Here is a 17,997-nt window from a genome sequence, read left to right on the forward strand (position 1 = left end):
GTTTTTTAGTGAAGTTCAGCCATGCACCAGTTGAGTCTGTCAGAGGCACAGCATGTTACGAGGTTTTCAAATGCGCCGCAACACCAGAAGTCGCAAACCAGCTCGCTTTCAGACGATTAAGTAGAAAAAGCTCCACCGTTCCCGTGTTAAATGGTTATGTGTTTACACAGTATTACCCCCAGCTGAAGACTACTGGTCTGGACACACATGATCCTCATTTCTAAAGATAAATAGTGACACGAGAAGACCTGCTGTCTACATTGGATTAAATGACAAGAGCGTCTGCAACCTGGATCAAGTTCTTATTGCCTCATTTTTAAACGACAAGTAAGAACCAAAAGTGTTAGAACACTACATTAACTCACACTTTGTGAGTTTATAGTATATATGACTTTGAACAACAGCATTTGTTTGTCAAGCCTCCAGTAGCAATACGTCCACCCAGCTCACCTGGAAAGGAGCCTTTCCAGTGAGACACTGGAACACGATGGTTCCGATGCTCCAGAGGTCGGCTTTGGCATCGTAGTTTTGGGACATGATGACCTCGGGGGCCTGGATAAAGGAGAGAGAATGATTTTAAAGGCGCTGATTGATTTTAAATTATGATCGTTTATTCCATCGGATGTAGGGGTTGCCAGAGATACGGCAGCTGAATAGATTTCAGTTTAGTTGAAGTCTCTCAAGATATTTAGAGGCAGTCTGGTTTGTAAACTGAAACAAAATCCATAAAATTATAAACACTTAGTAGTTAATAGCAGAGATGTGAGCGCAAATGGAAAAAAAACTCTAAAGAGAATCCGTGCGGGCGAGTTTGACACCGCATGTTGTGGCAACAAAATGAAGGCATTTCGACAGTCATGATATTTGGTGTAAACCACGTGTGTGGTCAAGGCCAGACTGGACTGGGACAAATAATTGGCCCTGGCATCTTTTGGCCAGACGGCCTAGCAGCGGGGGGGGGGGGGGGGTAAGATAGTGTCTGATGAAGTCTCCCCGTTATAAATAACTCTGATCGTGCTGTGGAGATCCAAGCGGCACCTGAAACGAGAAATAGAGGACAGAGGGCGAGGGGCGGGGCCTAGTAAGAGATGTGAAGTGTCAGTATAGAAAATGAACCAATGGGCTGCTGTCCCTGCTTTAGGGGCCAGCCCTTGTCATTTTTACTTTTTTTCTTATTATAAATGATATTGTTTCCAGGGCGCGCCGGCCCGCCGGGAAAATGCCCGGTATGCCAGGGTACCAGCCCCGCCCCTGTGAGGGGTGTGCGAACCAGACTGAAATCGCTGCAATGACAGATTCTTGAGCGGTGACTGTGAAGGTGAACCGTCCTCACCATATACATGGGGGAGCCGCAGAGCGTCGCCGCCATCATGTTGTTCTGCAGGTGCCGGGCGAAGCCAAAGTCCGCTGAGGAGGTACGGAGAGAGAGAGAGAGACGAGCGATGAGGAGGGAGGGAAAAAAAAAACAACAAAAGGAGCCGGTCAGTGAAAGAGAACAAAACAGATGAGTAAATATAGGAAAAGTAGCTTGCACAATGAAAAACAATCCTGCAACTTCACGTGAGTATCGATGGGACACGGTACCCGCAAGTGGACAGTCAACAGAAAGCTTTTCATGACCTGAAACCCTCAACACGGGACCCCGAAACCGCAGGGCGCGGGGGAGTAGTGCAAGCATGTACCAAACGTCAGCAGCTGGCCCGGCCGCAAGCGTAAACGCACGTGCGGCGTTTCCGGCTCCGTAGTCTAGCGAGACTGCCAGAAGCTTCCGAAGACACAGAAGTATTTCGGAAAGCTGTTTATAATAATAATAATAATAATAATTATCATAATAACAATAATAATTAGCGTGACTAGGTGCATAGTCTGCACACACACACACACACAAAAATGTTCACCTCCGCTGCTACAACTCCACCCGAGGGGAAACACCGAAAGGACTTATCACTGAAATTACATTCCCACCACGGTTCTTGTCTGTAAACATAATAATTTAAATCAAACCCAACAGCACAGCGTGTGGTTTAACAGAGTGATACGACAGAGCTAGAGAACGTGTTCTTTTTTTAACACTTGCCGAGAAAAGACCCAGGGAGAGACACAGCCACTTCCCAATGCCGAACGACACTGGAGTTTTGAAAAAGGTTTGTCTTTTAAAAACACCCCGTGCCTCAACACGGTTGTTTGCAAAAAATAAATGACTTTTTTCACGACATATCATGCGGCAAAGTTTATATATGCAGTTTATATACAGGCTGTGTGAAGTTACACTACCTGAATGAATAGTTGCTGTGTGCAGTCATTAATGTGTGTATGTGTGTGTGTGTGTGAGTCTGAATAGGTTTTGACAGAGCCATGGGGATTCTATCACCTTGCTGTAATGCTGAGTGACACATGCCTCACACTTTATTTGCAGGGATGCACTCACACCCTGAATGTCTGCAACCATACAGAAAATGGGATTTTTTTGGGGGCGTGGACTCTAATGCCTTTATCATACATAAAAAGGTGTCTCCAGGAGTCTCAAACGCAAAGTACCTGGGGAAAAACACACTGTTGCACATCTTTTTTTTCCCCACTGCACATTCGTACATTTCTATTAAATGTAATTATAAAATATATTCTATTTTATTCTGTTTTATATTCTGAAGACAGCAGGTAAAACTGCATGGATAACCATAGTAATTAAAAAATTATTTTGCGTGCCAACGATACAATACAAAATTAAAATAAAGTAAATAATAATTATTAATAATGTTTATATTATTATTATTAATTTATATTATTGTTATTAATTTATATTATTATTATTATTATTATTATTAATGATAATAATAATAATAATAACATAAAAATTGTGGGTCGCATTAAGTTTTCCCGTGGGCCGGATGTGGGCCACAGACCTGTGGTTTGAGACCCCTTGGTCACAATATTCCTAAGAAACTCCTTTAAATAAAATAACTTTCAACATCGATGCTATCGGTTCACATTGTAACGCAAGGCGGACCATAATCTTGTATTCTACTCATCTACTTATTATACTATTTCTATAGCAACTATAACAAAGGCCCCAAGAGAGCCTTTCATCTTTCCCGTGTGTGCGCGTGCGCACACACACACACACACACACACACACACACACACACACACACACACACACACACACACACACACACACACACACACACACACACACACACACACACACACACACACACACACACACACACACACACACACATACATAAAAGTGAACACTTGAATTTCCATATTATCTTTCATATTGAAGCTAATAGGCCTTCCTGATTAGTTTCAGTAAAGATAAATAGCAGTCCCTGGATGGAAAGAAAAAGAAAAAAGTCACCATCAACGTTGATTATTGTTATTTAGTTGAATTATCCGAGCAGGCACAGGACCGTACCGATCTTGATGCAGGCGTTGTGGTGGGACTTGCGTCCGGGCGGGTAGGACAGCAGGATGTTCTGCGGCTTCAGGTCTCGGTGGATGATGCCCTTGGACTGCAGCACCTGCATGGCCCCCGCGATCTGCTGCAGGAACACGCGGATGGTGTCCTCGCTCAGGGTGCCCTTTGCTGCAGATCCAAAACAAAAAAGGAAAACATGAGATCTGAGGTAAAAACAACAGAAAGGCTACAGGAGATAACAAAGGATTACATTTATTGACGCCGAGGGCATGATTTGGTAAAAATTCAACTCAAGATTTTGAGTAATGTTAAGCCTGGAGTTAATTTGGTATGAACGGGACCTTATTATGCTTCCAAATTTATGCAAAGTAACATATCTCGACAACAAGTCCAAATTTTTCCTCAACGGTCCTGTGGAAGTAGTGTAAATACACTAAGTCAGGGCTATTCCACTGGTTCTGTCAGGGCCAGATTTTCTAGTATCTAGTAATCTAGTATCAATCTATCCATCCATCCATCTAGAATCTATCCATCTCTCCATCTATCTATCTATCCATCCATCTATCTAGTATCTATCTATCTATCTATCTAGAATCTATCCATCCCTCCATCTATTTATCTATCTATCAAGTATCTATTTATCGATCTATCCATCCATCTATCTAGTATCTATCTCGTATGGATCTATCCATCCATCCATCTATACTCATCATATTCTCCTCTAGGAGCTGCACCGTGCATATACAGTCAGCACTTCACGGTTTGGCCTTTCTTCATACTGTCCGTTTCATTTCTCGTCTATGCTTGCGTTCTTCATTTCTTTCTACTATATTAATCTCTCACACAGAAACGGCGTGTGGATGCAAGGAGAGGTGTTTGTACATGCCTAGGGCTCTCCGCCGCTGCTGCACATGTGCTGCAATTTCCTGTCTCTCTCTATTGCGGGAGTATTCACTCTTTTTTTTTTTTTTTTTCACTAATTTTAGATTTATTGAATTTAGCATTTGAAAGAGCGGCGATCAGGGGAGCCGTGAGAATCCTCCTCTTTCACACAAGTTTTCCAAACTTTTTTTTTTTTTTTCTAAATAAACATCCTAAACATGTTTGTAATTCAAACGCTCAGGATCACAGTGCTCCTTCCTGTTGTCACAGAGGAAGACTAGATAGACAGAATTAGAAACACACAGAACACTCTGGTAGGGCTGGTATTATTTGAACATTTTCAATATTGATACCCATGCCGTGAGTTCAGTTCCAGTTCCATCCATCCATCCATTTTCGAACCCACTTATCCTGGTCAGGGTACGCGGTGGCAACAGGCCCTACAGAGCAGCCCTGACGTCCCCTTCCCCAGCAACTTCCTCTAGCCTTTCCTGGGGGATCCCTGGGCGTTCCCAGGCCAACTGCGAGATACAATCTCCCCAGCGGGTCCTGGGTCCGCCCCGGGGTCTCCTCCCAGTTGGATGTGCCCGCTACACCTCCAGGGGGAGTGGCCCAGAGGGCATCCTGACGAGATGCCCGAATGACCTCAACTGACTCCTCTCCATGTGGAGGAGCAGCGGCCGTGCGTCCTCCAGGATCACGGAGCTACTCGCCCCATCACGGAGAGGGAGCCCCGCCTCTCTACGAAGACACCCCGTTTCAGCCGCTTGTATCTGCGATTTTATTCTTCCAGTCACTACGCTTAGCTCATGACCTTAGGTGAGGGTGGTATGAAGGATCGATCAGTAAATTCACCACCGCGGTCCGGTACAGTGCCCGCATTACTGCAGGCGCTGCACCTAACCGAGGATCAACCTCCCGATCCCTTTTACCCTCATTTGTGAATAAACTCTGAGATACCTGAACTCCACCTGGACCCGTTGCTCCTCCCTCCCTCTGTAGGGGACAAGCCATCTTTTCCCGTGAGAGAACCCAGGCCTCAGATTTGGAGGTGCTGATCCACAGCCCGACCGCACCACACATTCGCCTGCAAACCGCTCAAGTGCGCGTCGAAGAAGTGTAACGGAGCCGAAAGGACGACATCAGATGGCGCCCGTACGTCTCCAAACTGGACACTCCCCGGACCACCGCTACACCTCGTCATCCCGTCCACGAAAACCAGGAACAGGAGAGGAGACGAGGCGCAACCTTGTCGGAGTCCAACACCCCACCTTGAACAATCTTGACTGAATGCCAAGAATACTGACGAAAGTTCCAGTTCCTGAACTTTAATAATATACTTTTAATATACATATTTATACTATCTAAATGAATAAAGTTACTTCACACTACTGCAACCAGCCATGTGATATTTGGACTGAACTTTTGGACTGAACTGAACAATTCAACTGTTTTTCTATTGTTCACTTCTTGCTCTCAATGGTGAAAGTTTGGTTTTGAAGTGCATTAGTATAACGTCGTAAATAGTAAATGTGCTATTTTATCATGCAATACCAAACATAAATCCAGCCTGTATTAATGCAGAATGGCTTTTTGAACAAACTTGAAGGTTTGCAATGAACTGTACACTGACATTAAATTCAGAAATACCTCAAGCGCTTAAAGTACCAATAACCTTATGACTTTGCAGAGGCAGTGCAGATTTAAGAATATCAAAGTTGGAACATCATTTAGAAATGTATTAAAAGCATTTTTGTAAAACAATAAAAGATAAGCCTAGAAATATTTAGTTATTTTTTTATTAAACTAGTGTGGCTACACCTTCAACAAGGGAAACTTCTTGGTGAATTTGTCAGGTCTCTAAACTGGTACTACATGAATTCTGGCAGTGGAATACCCTTGATACTGGTAACTTTTTGCCCCTGAAACATGTTTTTTTCTTGCTTGGGATGATAGAAATTGAAGCGAAGACCCCAGGGCCTGACGGATACATCGCTCCAGTTGCTGTGAACTTGAACACCCACAGCGTGTGATTCACAGTCGAGCCGAGGACGCAAGACGAGCGCGGAGCAGAATGTCACGCAAACAAACACGCCGGCAGAATGAATTCCTGCTTGGTCACAGCCCGCACCCCTCATTAGCCGCCCTTACATGCTTCAAAAATCCCTGTAATCTGCCGCTCACAAACACGGCTGGCATGGCAGCGCTCTGACTTGGAATTACATAAAAAAAACAAAAAAAAAACCCCAACATATACGTATATAGAATTTCCTCATCCCTTCCTGAAGCCCAGTCCCTGGTCTGGGGCGCTCACAGTGTTTAAGAAGTAAAACATTTCACTTACAGTGTAAATAGTCCGCCAGGTCCCCACCATTGCAGTACTAGATACAGAAAGAGAAATAATACAGCGTCAGAGCAGCTCGCATCAAATAGGCAATAAAACAATAGAATAAAAAATATACCAAAGAAAATGGCAATTGCAATAAAAATGTGAAATATACAATAAGACCGAACGGTTCCCTGTACACAACAGAAATATGGCACTACACTAAATCTAATGATAGACAACAAATGCTAAAAAAGAATCCCCCCAAAAATCCTAAAGTACAGAAAAACAATAAAAAAACGAAATAAAAATTCAAATTATATGACCCAAAAGAATTGACGGGAAAAAATGGTCATATATACAATAACTAATAAAATAAATCTGACAATGACCCAGAAAGATGAACCTATAGAAAGAAAATATAAAAACAAGAGAAGAGGGGGACGCTGTTGATTAAAGCTTTATATGGCTGCTTGTATTTACAGCATGAATAAGAAGGTGATCTTTAAAGGGTGCGGAAAGACTGCGAATGTCGTGACAACTCAGTGGTTTTGACTCTCGCTGTGGAAGCGTCAGTGGGTTCATCCTACAAGGCAAAGCCCGTTTGAAGACACTACGTCCACATGTAATAACACGACAGGGAGATATATGCCTATTATTCACATACACATGCCTAGTCTTGCATTTGAAAAAAAAAAATCACCATTATTATCATTAGTATTAAAATAAATACACGTGTTAATATTGTCAGCAGACAGAAGGCTGATCCCAATAGCATCAAATTCATTTTGGCAGAATTGTAAAAACACATTATGTTATAATGCCCTGTTTTGTAATAACTTGCCAAAATGCTATAAATCTACCCATTACTATGTAATAACACTCACATGCTATATTTGACACATTTGTAATAAACATCTTATAAATACAATATACAATATATTTTGTCGCATTTTATAACAACCTATTACATCGCGCGGTAGTTATCAAGTTTTGTGGGGATTACAACAAAGTGAAATTTTATCATGTACTGATTTGTTGTGACAGCGTTTCTAAATGACGACTCGACAACAGAATACTTATCTCAGTATCATTACTTAGCATTATTTTGGCAGGTGGTTCGGCAAAATGGCGCACGCACACACACACCCACCCACCCACCCACACACCCACACACCCACACACCCACACACCCACACACCCACACACACACACACACACACACACACACACACACACACACACACACACACACACACACACAGAGCTAATTACAGCCCAGATGTTGTCAGAAGTGCCGACAGCAGCAACAGACCGGACAAAAGAGGCAGAACAATCCCAGCAGACCTACCTCCATCACCAGGTACACTGAGCTGGCTGTTTCCTAGAGGAAGGGGTGAAGAGAGCAGATGTCAGTGACAAAGGAGGGGGCAGGGTGGGTTTAAAGCGGCCATTGTGCGTGGGTGTGTGAACATTGTGTGGGTATTGAAAAAAGGCCCACTCGACGATCATTCCCATGTGAATGCTTCTTGGAGCCTAATGGGGCTCGTCTGCAATCTACGAAATGTTCTCTTTGGAGAACACAAATGCTGTGGAGACCGGCTTACCCTTCTTTCAGGGTTTTGCATCCAGTGTAGTCCTAGATCGAAGCCTGTGGTTTCTCAACGTGAGGTCCAGGGAGCCACCAGGGGTCCTCAAAGAGGTCCCCAGGGGTCCGCAACAAAGCAATTAATAATTCAAACTTGGCCACTGGGTGAGGTCCTCTTTTGTGGGAATATTATGCTCTGTCACTGGCATGTTCTTTTGAGTTTAGGCTTCTGGAAAGGGAATTCAAATTGTTGTTTTCTAGTGTCTTTAATAACATTAGATTGAACACACTTATCTTCACGCATGGTACACAATAGAATGATTATTTTTGCCCCCAACAGCTAGTTTAAGCCCTTCCACCATTCAGTTCCTAGATATAGGTTTACTGGCTACAGAGGGAGTGGCACTACAAACAGGATTAGTACGATTACCCAAAATCTGACAATTCACAATAATAATTCAGTTTCATATAAACTGATAAAGAGCTCCTACACCGTTATTTCACACAAGATGTTAGCACCATTAATAATAATAATCAATAATAACGAATATAGCTGCAGGCAGCAATACACAGGGAGTCCTGGTGACACGCAGAATTACTAATACAAGGATACACTTGTTGAGTGTTATTATTTTATCCTAAAAATGAGAAGGGTGGCTGTCTACTTCCTTTAGTCCACACAGTCCTGCCTCACGGTGTCTCTGTGGATGGAAATCACTCCGTGTGGCAATTCCAACAACACGGTTCCATTCAAATGGAATGAACACTGCATGTCCCTCACAGACATTTCATCAACTTTTTAAACTTTTGGGACTAAAATAAAACAGACACTATTCGGACCCGTTGCTCTGGAGCTGCAAATTAACCTCATGTGTGAGGACGAAAACACAAACACAAAATACGTTCTGGGCTGTTTTTGACTCCTACGGTTTGATACAACTCGCTTGATTGCCGCAAAATAAAGAAGGACACGGCACTGAATTAGATGCACACAGAATGTGTTTATATTGACAAAAAAGGGCAAAAGAATAAAATATCAAACGAAAAGCCCTGCTGACGTCAAGCAGGTAAGGCCACACACACACACACACACACACACACACACACACACACACACACACACACACACACACACACACACACACACACACACACACACACACACACACACACACACACACACACACACACACACACACACACTCCTGTATATATTTGCTTTCCATTTATTCTGTAAGACACTAAAAGCAAGGAACTTCCGCCCATGGTCTTAAATGAAAACAACATTTAAGATGTCCAACGTTTAAATAAAACCTTAAAAGATATGAATGAATGAAAGTGCAATATGGGGCATGCATGATATCTTCTTCCTTTAAACATGGTGGTGAATGAAAAAATATGATCAGATCCACCCCCAGTAACTGCATTTAATTCCAGCATCATGTTAAATTTCTCACATTTATGACAAACTAAATTTCAAGAAAATCGGTTCAGAACGAGGCAAGTTACACTCGATTATGTAGAGGAGTCTGCATCTCTCAATGCACATCGTATTTGCTGACGAGCGCCTCTTGACCGCTCCAATATGGAGGACGAGCGGACGCACAGCGGCGACACACAAGCAGCTCATTCACCACGTGTCGTAAAGCAGCAGCAACGTGGCGCAACGTACCGTGAACCAATCACTGCGCTTCAGAGTAAAACACAGCAAGCATCTGTCTCATCTGTCGTCTTTTCGGTACAACTCTGCTTTGAGATTTAGGGAATTATTACTTTAAAAAGCAACAGCGGCAGTAAAAAAAAGTATTTCACTATGATGGTTCAATTTTGCAATTAATCTGTGGTTCACAGGCGTGCCGAACCGCGGGGGACAATCCGTACAGTTATCTACGTTCCATTACACCACTAGAAGCAATACAAGAAAGCTGTGGGAACCCAATAAGACCCACCATAATGTCACATTCAACACGTGAGACAAACACTTGAACCCGTTGAGTATTTAAACAACAGATCCCTTCGACACTACACTCAATCTATTGGGAAACTGATCACTGGAAGTTCAATTCACACACTTCATAGGGATGGTAATATAGAGAATACAATAACTGAGAAACAACCATTTTATTGTTTGTGTTTGGAGTATTTTTCCACACACGATTTAATCAACTCAAGTTTATAGCCTTTAATCATAGTACAGTCTCAAGAGCTTCACAAATCCACGTTTCACATAGAAATCAATTTGTTCCATTTTGAAGAGCTAGTTGTCAGTTAGTATGCAAGTATTCAGCTGTCAATTAACTAAAAAAGCAGTTCCGTATTTCAGGAGAAATAAATAAAATAAATAAATTCAGTAACCATTTATCCCCCAACTGCTTTGGATCAGACCATGTTTCCACTAATTTTCTCTTTCCTCTCTTTTCCAGACCAGCTGTCTGCAGCCGAGCTTTAAAAAAATACAGTGGACCACTTGAAAAGGCCTCCTTATCACACGGCAACAGGCCACTGTGTTCTCACCCTCTCTCCAGACCCGTGTCTCTCTGAGGCGACCAATCAGAGAGCGGGGACTCGGTGGCAAACCTGCTGAGTCAGCGCTTTTCAAGTTGTTGTTTTTATTGCATGAGGAGGCCGGGCAGCGACCAAGAACGGGGTTGTTCGAAATAAAACTCTGGGACGTGGGTTGCCAAATTTCTAGAACTACAATTGAAAATTGTGACTAAAGTAGAGCATTCAATAGTTGTGACCCCAAATACTCCAGGGTGACTTTCAAACTTTGGTTGCGTGGTGAAATTGATCTCCAGACAGATGGAATTATAAACCTATTTCTGCTAATTCCTCCCACCCTTGTATGCACATGATTCAGCTATTAATTCTTTCACGCTGTGTACATCTCTAAATTACATAAGCATCTACAGACTATTTGAAAGGGTTTCCTTAATTTATTTATACAGTATGGCTTTGGCCACCATATTGTTTACTGTTAGTTGTAATGTGGTGTTGACATTCTAGACAGTTCTAAATATTTTACTGTCAGCCTCCCGCTCAATTACAGCGTCAGCAAAAATGAAAACATGTCATAATGGGAATGCATTGGCTGGTGTTTGACTTTAAATGGCATTACTTGATAAACAACAAACCATGTCAGCTGTGCAAAAACACGCCGGTAATCTTCAAGCTGAGCAAAGCTGAGGCACGTTGCCAAGAAGGATCATGAAGTAGTGGAGGAACCAGGTATCATACGGGCTGAAGCAAATTTATTTCAACGGCATAAATGTTAAAATGCACTCGAGCAAGGCACACAGGTGTCACCTGTTCAACGGTTTCAGTGCGGTTGGTGGGACGTGGCAGACTGTACTGAACACGTCAGATTTATTTAGATTAGCGCTGCCCTGAAGGTTAAGACATGGAGAATGACTTCTTTACTCAAACTATGTTGAGCACAGTCCCAGGTTTTGTTCTATACTGAATGCGAAATGACTCTTGCAAAAAGAGACTTAAACGCTGGAAGCGCCATCTTTAAAAGACGTTCACTCCCTAGCGAAGCTTAATATAACAAAGTGTGGGAAAAGGCAAGAAGGAAGAAAGGAAGGAATGAAGGAAAGAAGGAACCAAGAAAGGGAGGGAGGGAGTTGGCCGGGAACTGTTGAGAGTGATCTAATGCTTGTGGCCCAAGGAGCAGAACAAGGTAAATTAATGCTGGTGTCTTGGCTTGAATCATAAATAGCCCCAGCCCCCAAGTAGCGAGAATGATAATGTCCCCCGGTCACCATCATTTATAGAGCGCAAGCGTCAAAGTGTAGGAGATACAACATTTAAGTCTATCCCTGGGCCTGCCTACTTTCCCATGGCCAGTTTAAAACCCATGGTGTAGTTACCTAAGTTTGCATTCTTACCACTGCAATTTTGCCTTAAAGCATTCTACTGTATCAAAGTGGTGCCTTCTTAATGTTTTACAGCAAAGCTATCATTGATACCAATATATCAATGATTGATATCAATGAAATGCATTTGTTTCCCTCCAAGGATTAATAAAGTGTTGTTTTATTTCAAATCGACAGGACATAAATCAGCATCAATCCTATTCCTAATTGCATTCTACCAAACTTGGGAAACCGAGAGACGATCCATCTACTTTTTGTTGTAAACCTACTTTGTCGCCAGAATACCACAACAACCATCTCCAGGTGGCAAGCCACCTGTTAATCTTTAAACATAAGCCCCTTTTCCACTCGCACTGAAAGCCGTAAATCTACTGGCAATGTTCCATATTGGCATAATGTGGGAACAAGAACTAAGTCGTTCCGTAAATTTCCCGACTCTCCACCTAAGCTGCTTCACACATGCACTCCAAACAATGTCCGGATGATAAGGTTCGGACGTTGCCCGGAGTTGCCCTTTCACACATGCAGCTCACAACCGGAGATTGTCCGTGTCAGACGCGTTCACACTACCTCGAAATACTCTGGTTGAGAAGAGGGGCAGAGCCTGGGTGGAGCGTACAGGAGGCAGGACGTGACACAATGATGCGTATTGTATTGGGACACCCAAAATGGCAGACGAGGCTACCGACTTGTCTTTTTTGGCGTTATTAGTCGTATTAGGGCGTAATATAAAGGCAAGAGTGGAAAGGAATATACAGGAAAGCAGAAAAGAGTACGAAGCAGCTATGCTCCATGCACGAAGATCCGCACTAAAGTGAAATAACTGCCACATGATAAAGAGGTCGTCAACACGCGAAACGCCCAATCGCTCACTGTGAACGCTCCGGACAACTACCTGCTGCAAAGAGGAGAAACTGAAACGCGGCAAGTCTCTACAGAGACAAGTGGTTATATCCTAAAATTGTATTATGTATCTTCTTTTAAATGCCACTCAGACCCTAGACGTGTCTTTTACAGTTTGGGGACATCGGCACAAGCGCTTCGTTTGCCCGCCGGCTCCATCCCAGGGCGGAGCCGGAGAGGGAGCGAGCGGACAGGTAGAGAGAGAACCGGTGGAGAACGTTCCTTCTCCGGAGGCAGAGGGTGCAGAACAGGTTGAAAATGATCACACCGATTTAATAACATTGGGGTCGGGTTATTGGGTCCGGGGATGGGGGCTCTGTCCCCGCTCCGTCAGTGGAGGGAACCTATCCGTCGAGAGCCGGGAAAAAAACAAAAAGCGATTGTACGTCCGTTGCCGACGGATTATCCAAATGATCGCATCTACACTGGACATAACGTACTAACCTTAACCCATTACGTACTGTATCCGCAACAGCCATCTAATGTGGAAAGACTCCATACGGAGCTATTACCTAAATTGTGCCAATGTGTGAATGACTACTGACTGTTTTTGCCGGAAATTAATTTATCCAGCAATGTCAGTGATTCTATGTGGGAAAGGGGCTTAACGCCAACGAAACACCTGGTGACACAGAGTGGGGTGCTGGAGTCACCGTCCTGCCAGGTTGGTGTCTGGTTGCTTAGCTACAGGCAGGGGTATCAGAAGGGGCCTTGTGGGTTTGTATACAGACACATTTTCTACATCTACAGAAAAATACATTGCGGCCTTACTTACCTCACCTCACATAAAGGCTGCAGACGTTACTGCGGGCTATGTTATGAGATACTATAAAAGGCTATGGTTAAGCAAGAATGAGACATGGATCCTATACCTCCTCATAACCTCCTAAGACCCTTGCCTGTGCAAGATTCCCTCACGTGTCCTTGTGAAGTGGGTGGCACCGGTTCCACAGCTCTATAGCTGGATCAGCAGATAGTTATCTTGCAGCCATAAACATCAAAGCCTGAAATACTAAGGAAGCATAATGGTACCATCTGCCTCAGCCTCACAGTAAAATCCACTCAGGCAGATTTAAGATTAAATCGCCAATCGGCGACCCACTCCATTGATCGCGAATGACATTGATGACGGACGATTTTTTTTTTTTTTAATCCGGCAGGAAAAATCCGGGCATTGAAACGGTCTACGTGCAGTTGAGCATGTTGTGAAAGTGGAGTGGAGGGGGAGAGAGGGGGCGAGAGAGAGAGAGAGAGGGGGCAGAGGCTCTTTCCTGCTCCGCTCAGAGCTGTCGACAACGACTTGTTAACATAATCTCAAAGAGAAAGATTTCCATTGATATTATTTCCGTAGTTTCTTACTTGTATGGAAAATGAAAAACGTAAACCTCACTCAGAGAATTGGGGCAACGTTTTTTTTTTCTTTCTTTTCTTCCATTTCCCCTGCAGACAGGGGTGCACCGTGCGCTGGTGCCCGACTCCCTAACTTTTATTTTAGATCTATTTATTTTTGTTTGTTCCATTCATGCATGAAACAAAAATGTTTGAAACACAGCCCAGTTAAGGGACCGTCCCGTTCCAAAAAACCTGTGCTTCCCCAGTCCCGTTGCGTTCTGTTGCTATGGGACTTAATTTAGTAAAAACTGGATGTTTTTGCGTAAATACTTTTACTTGTAAATTATAAATTTTGCACTTCTGAAACGAGGAGACTGCATTTGCCGCATTACATTACCTTCTATCTGCGCGGGCAAAATCGTCCATGGGCGATCGCTGCCTCCCCAGCGATCACCGATTGGAATTTTGCACGATCGCCCAAGCCGACTGTAAACCACAAAGCAATACTTTTGTGTAGCAGTTTAAAACTGGCAGAGCAGAACTGTATAAAAAAGGATAATGTGACAGAGCTAAAATCATAGATTTAGTCTATGCAATGCGATCGACTGGCCCTGTGAGAGAGAACACATTTAAAGGAATTTTCTTTCCAATTTGTGCCCCAAAGTTCTACCCACATGGTAGCACTACAGCACTTATACTTACGCACTGGAAGCAAGTAACAGGTAAAATTTGGTCGTTTGTCTTATGGGAGCCAATTGAAATTGAAAAACAGACAAAGCCGGCAGTGCATCGGGATGGATGGGCCAACCAACTACGGCTCACCTGGAACGCTGCACTGTAAAAAGCAGCCAGGCAAAAACGGGTGCAACTGTCTTGACATTTCTTGAAAAAAACAGGTTTCTAATCACAGCTCACACTGCACTGACACCACTGGCATCCCTGCTGAAGTATCACCTCCAGGAAAGCTGTTGACAATGTCTTTAGTTCCTCTCTAATCTATATGCACAAACCACATGTGGTGATAGATTGTAACGACTAGATTAATCTGTTGAAGCCCTTAATAATTTGTGTACATGAAGGAAAAAACAACCAACAGCCTAAAGGCTGGATATCACTAGATATGGCCCATAATACTTAAAAGTAAAAGACAAAAGCTGTAATTCCAAAATGGCCAATACTGAGACAAATGACTGCACATGGAATGTCATCACAACACCATAGGATAGCTGAATTCAATACGACGAAAGAAAAGAGTACAGTAGAATACAATATCATAAAATACAATATTCCACTGGGTTCTCAATGGAAGAAATCCATAGAGACAAGGTGAACTAGCAGAGTGAACTAGCAAGAAGCTTCAATCAGAGAAATAGGAAACAATGCCTCGACGCTAGAAGGGCAGAAGTGGATCAAGTAGAGCACTGACATACAACCACCAATCTGCTCCCCTTTATTATCAAGGATTGAAGGGAAATCTGGGACGACTAGAGTGTGATGGTCATGCATGCGAACAGAGGCGAATCAGCCAGCTTCTGACACTGATCCAATTGTTGTTTTTTTTTGGTAGCACGAGGTGTTTTGGGTGTACTCGTGCTATCAGTCCGAGTATAACGTACCTGGAAGTCCAGTAAAGCAACGATGTTGTCATGTTTCAGCTCCTGAAGAAAACAAAATACACGTGATTGTTTTTCTATGTCACACACATTTATCTTTTGTCAGAGATCTGCAGAAGGACATGTACCATAAATACCAGAAAAACACAGTATTCTTCATAGTAAATAAAAAAAAAAAAATAGGGACAAAATCAAACCGGGATGTATCACTGGTGATAGCGTTTCACTTTGAAGCTCGTAATATTAATTTACCCCTGCGTCATTGTGTGTTTTTGCTTTTTTCTTATTAATGACTTTTTTTTTTTTTTTCATAATCATTGTATCCTTAAATTACACAAAGAGCTTAAGCCCCATTTGCAGCTGTCAGATAAAACGCTGCCTTTGTCTGGATGAGCTGGATACTAAGCAATGCAGACCCCTAAATATACCCTAATGTGTGTCATTTTCCTGTGGACAAACAGGAAGGTGTATGTAATGCAACTCCAAACCAGATCAGACTTCCCCAGAAGGACAAACAAATGGCAGAGAATGGCAGAGAAAATGCAGTCGATAGTGCACAAATCATTTTAGATCTCCGCTGTAAATGGCAATACAGGCACCTCTGCAGAGTGGTGGTTATCCAGAGAGCAGTCCTTCAGGGAATCTGAACGATTGGTACACTGTAGAACTACTACACTGACAATAATAATCAAAATAATCAAAAGGTGTTTCTACATCAAGTGTCCGTCAGTTGTGTTGACCAAACAGTGACGTTACAATTGCAGCGCACGCTTTGTGCGTTAAATCCTGGTTCTGCATTATCACACACAGGGGGCCCCAAGACCCTATTTACTGCTGATATTAGCAGTAAATAGGGCCTCAAATGTGATTTGTTTTCTTTGAGGTTCAGACCTACCTTGAGTATTTTGATCTCTTTCCCCAACAGCGTTTGGGACTTGGCCAGGTTCTTCTTGTTGATGCATTTCACTGCCACCTCCCAGTCGTGTTTCTGGGGGAAATGCATTTTGGCAAAATTCAACGTTTGCAGACGCGAACTTCCCAGTTGCACCACAAAGTATTAACACAAATATACAACCCATCGCATTCACCGCACGGGACTGCATCTGCAGACATGTCCAAACATGTTCACGGAGCGTGGCATGCACTGGAAACCATTAAATGTAACTACAACAGTATAGCTTAAAGCGGTCGTTCTCAATGTGGGGTCCGGGGGGGACCCCCATGGGGTCCTTTGAGAGGCCCCAGGGGGTCCCCAGCAAAAAGATTAATTCCATTTACAAGACCTCAGCACCGTTAGTTTCATTATTGTACAGTCTCTGTGAGTATTATTGGCCCTTCTAATGAACATAGAGCTCGCGTTCCGGCTGGAATTGATGAATTAGTACATTTTGATCTTGCAACACAAGACACTTCATGTACCTACTGCTTGGAGCGTCACGTCGCTGCTGCTGCGCCTAAAGGCCTCTTAAGGACGCGTAATGAAAACAATACCCCCCCGATTTATTATGAGTCGGAGAAATGACAACACATCAATTAAATGAAAACACAACAACCGAACAAAAACAACAAGAAGATGCAATTATAGTAATAAAGCCGTCACACGTCATAATAGCACTAATAACAACAGTAGTAACGAAGCAAAAGAAACGACGGCGGCCCTCACCTCTCGGTGCCTGCCTTTGAACACCACGGCAAACGCTCCGTGCCCCACCAGATCCTTCCGGCTGAACTCGAACCGGCCCACCGTCTCCATGGCGCGGGGTCCCGCTCTCCTACTGGTCCCGAATATGGTGACGGACGCTCGGGTTCGCCGTGTCCTCTGCCCGGTCCGACCAGCAGGAAAGCTCAGCCCTTCTTCTGCCGCTCGCCAGCCGTCCTGACAACAGAAACAAGCCCGGACCCCCCTCTCTCATGTTCGCACGGTGCGGGTGCCGCGTCTCCCTCGTCTCAGCGCGGGGCTTGGACGGCGCTCCCCATCGTTCAGCGGCGGGACGACGCCGGGGGGGCGGGGGTGGGGGTGTGGGTGTAGCGGCTGGTGCGCGGACGGGCTA

General features: G+C 43.7%; 1 protein-coding gene across 1 annotated transcript in view; it reads right to left on the bottom strand.

The window, feature by feature from the left end:
- The window catches only part of ulk1b (unc-51 like autophagy activating kinase 1), a gene marked incomplete at its 5' end in the record, with an annotated part of 40,867 nt that extends 23,168 nt beyond the window's left edge, over window positions 1-17,699 (bottom strand). Inside the window, 8 exons of the mRNA XM_080017460.1 lie at window positions 451-552; window positions 1,334-1,407; window positions 3,422-3,592; window positions 6,651-6,687; window positions 7,984-8,016; window positions 15,950-15,991; window positions 16,842-16,934; window positions 17,610-17,699. Of these exons, the coding sequence (XP_079873586.1) occupies window positions 451-552; window positions 1,334-1,407; window positions 3,422-3,592; window positions 6,651-6,687; window positions 7,984-8,016; window positions 15,950-15,991; window positions 16,842-16,934; window positions 17,610-17,699 (642 nt within the window). The remainder of the gene's footprint in view (window positions 1-450; window positions 553-1,333; window positions 1,408-3,421; window positions 3,593-6,650; window positions 6,688-7,983; window positions 8,017-15,949; window positions 15,992-16,841; window positions 16,935-17,609) is intronic.
- Window positions 17,700-17,997: the final 298 nt, after the last annotated feature.

Source organism: Zeus faber (genome assembly GCF_960531495.2).
Source record: "Zeus faber genome assembly, chromosome: 17".
Taxonomy (NCBI): Eukaryota; Metazoa; Chordata; class Actinopteri; order Zeiformes; family Zeidae; genus Zeus; species Zeus faber.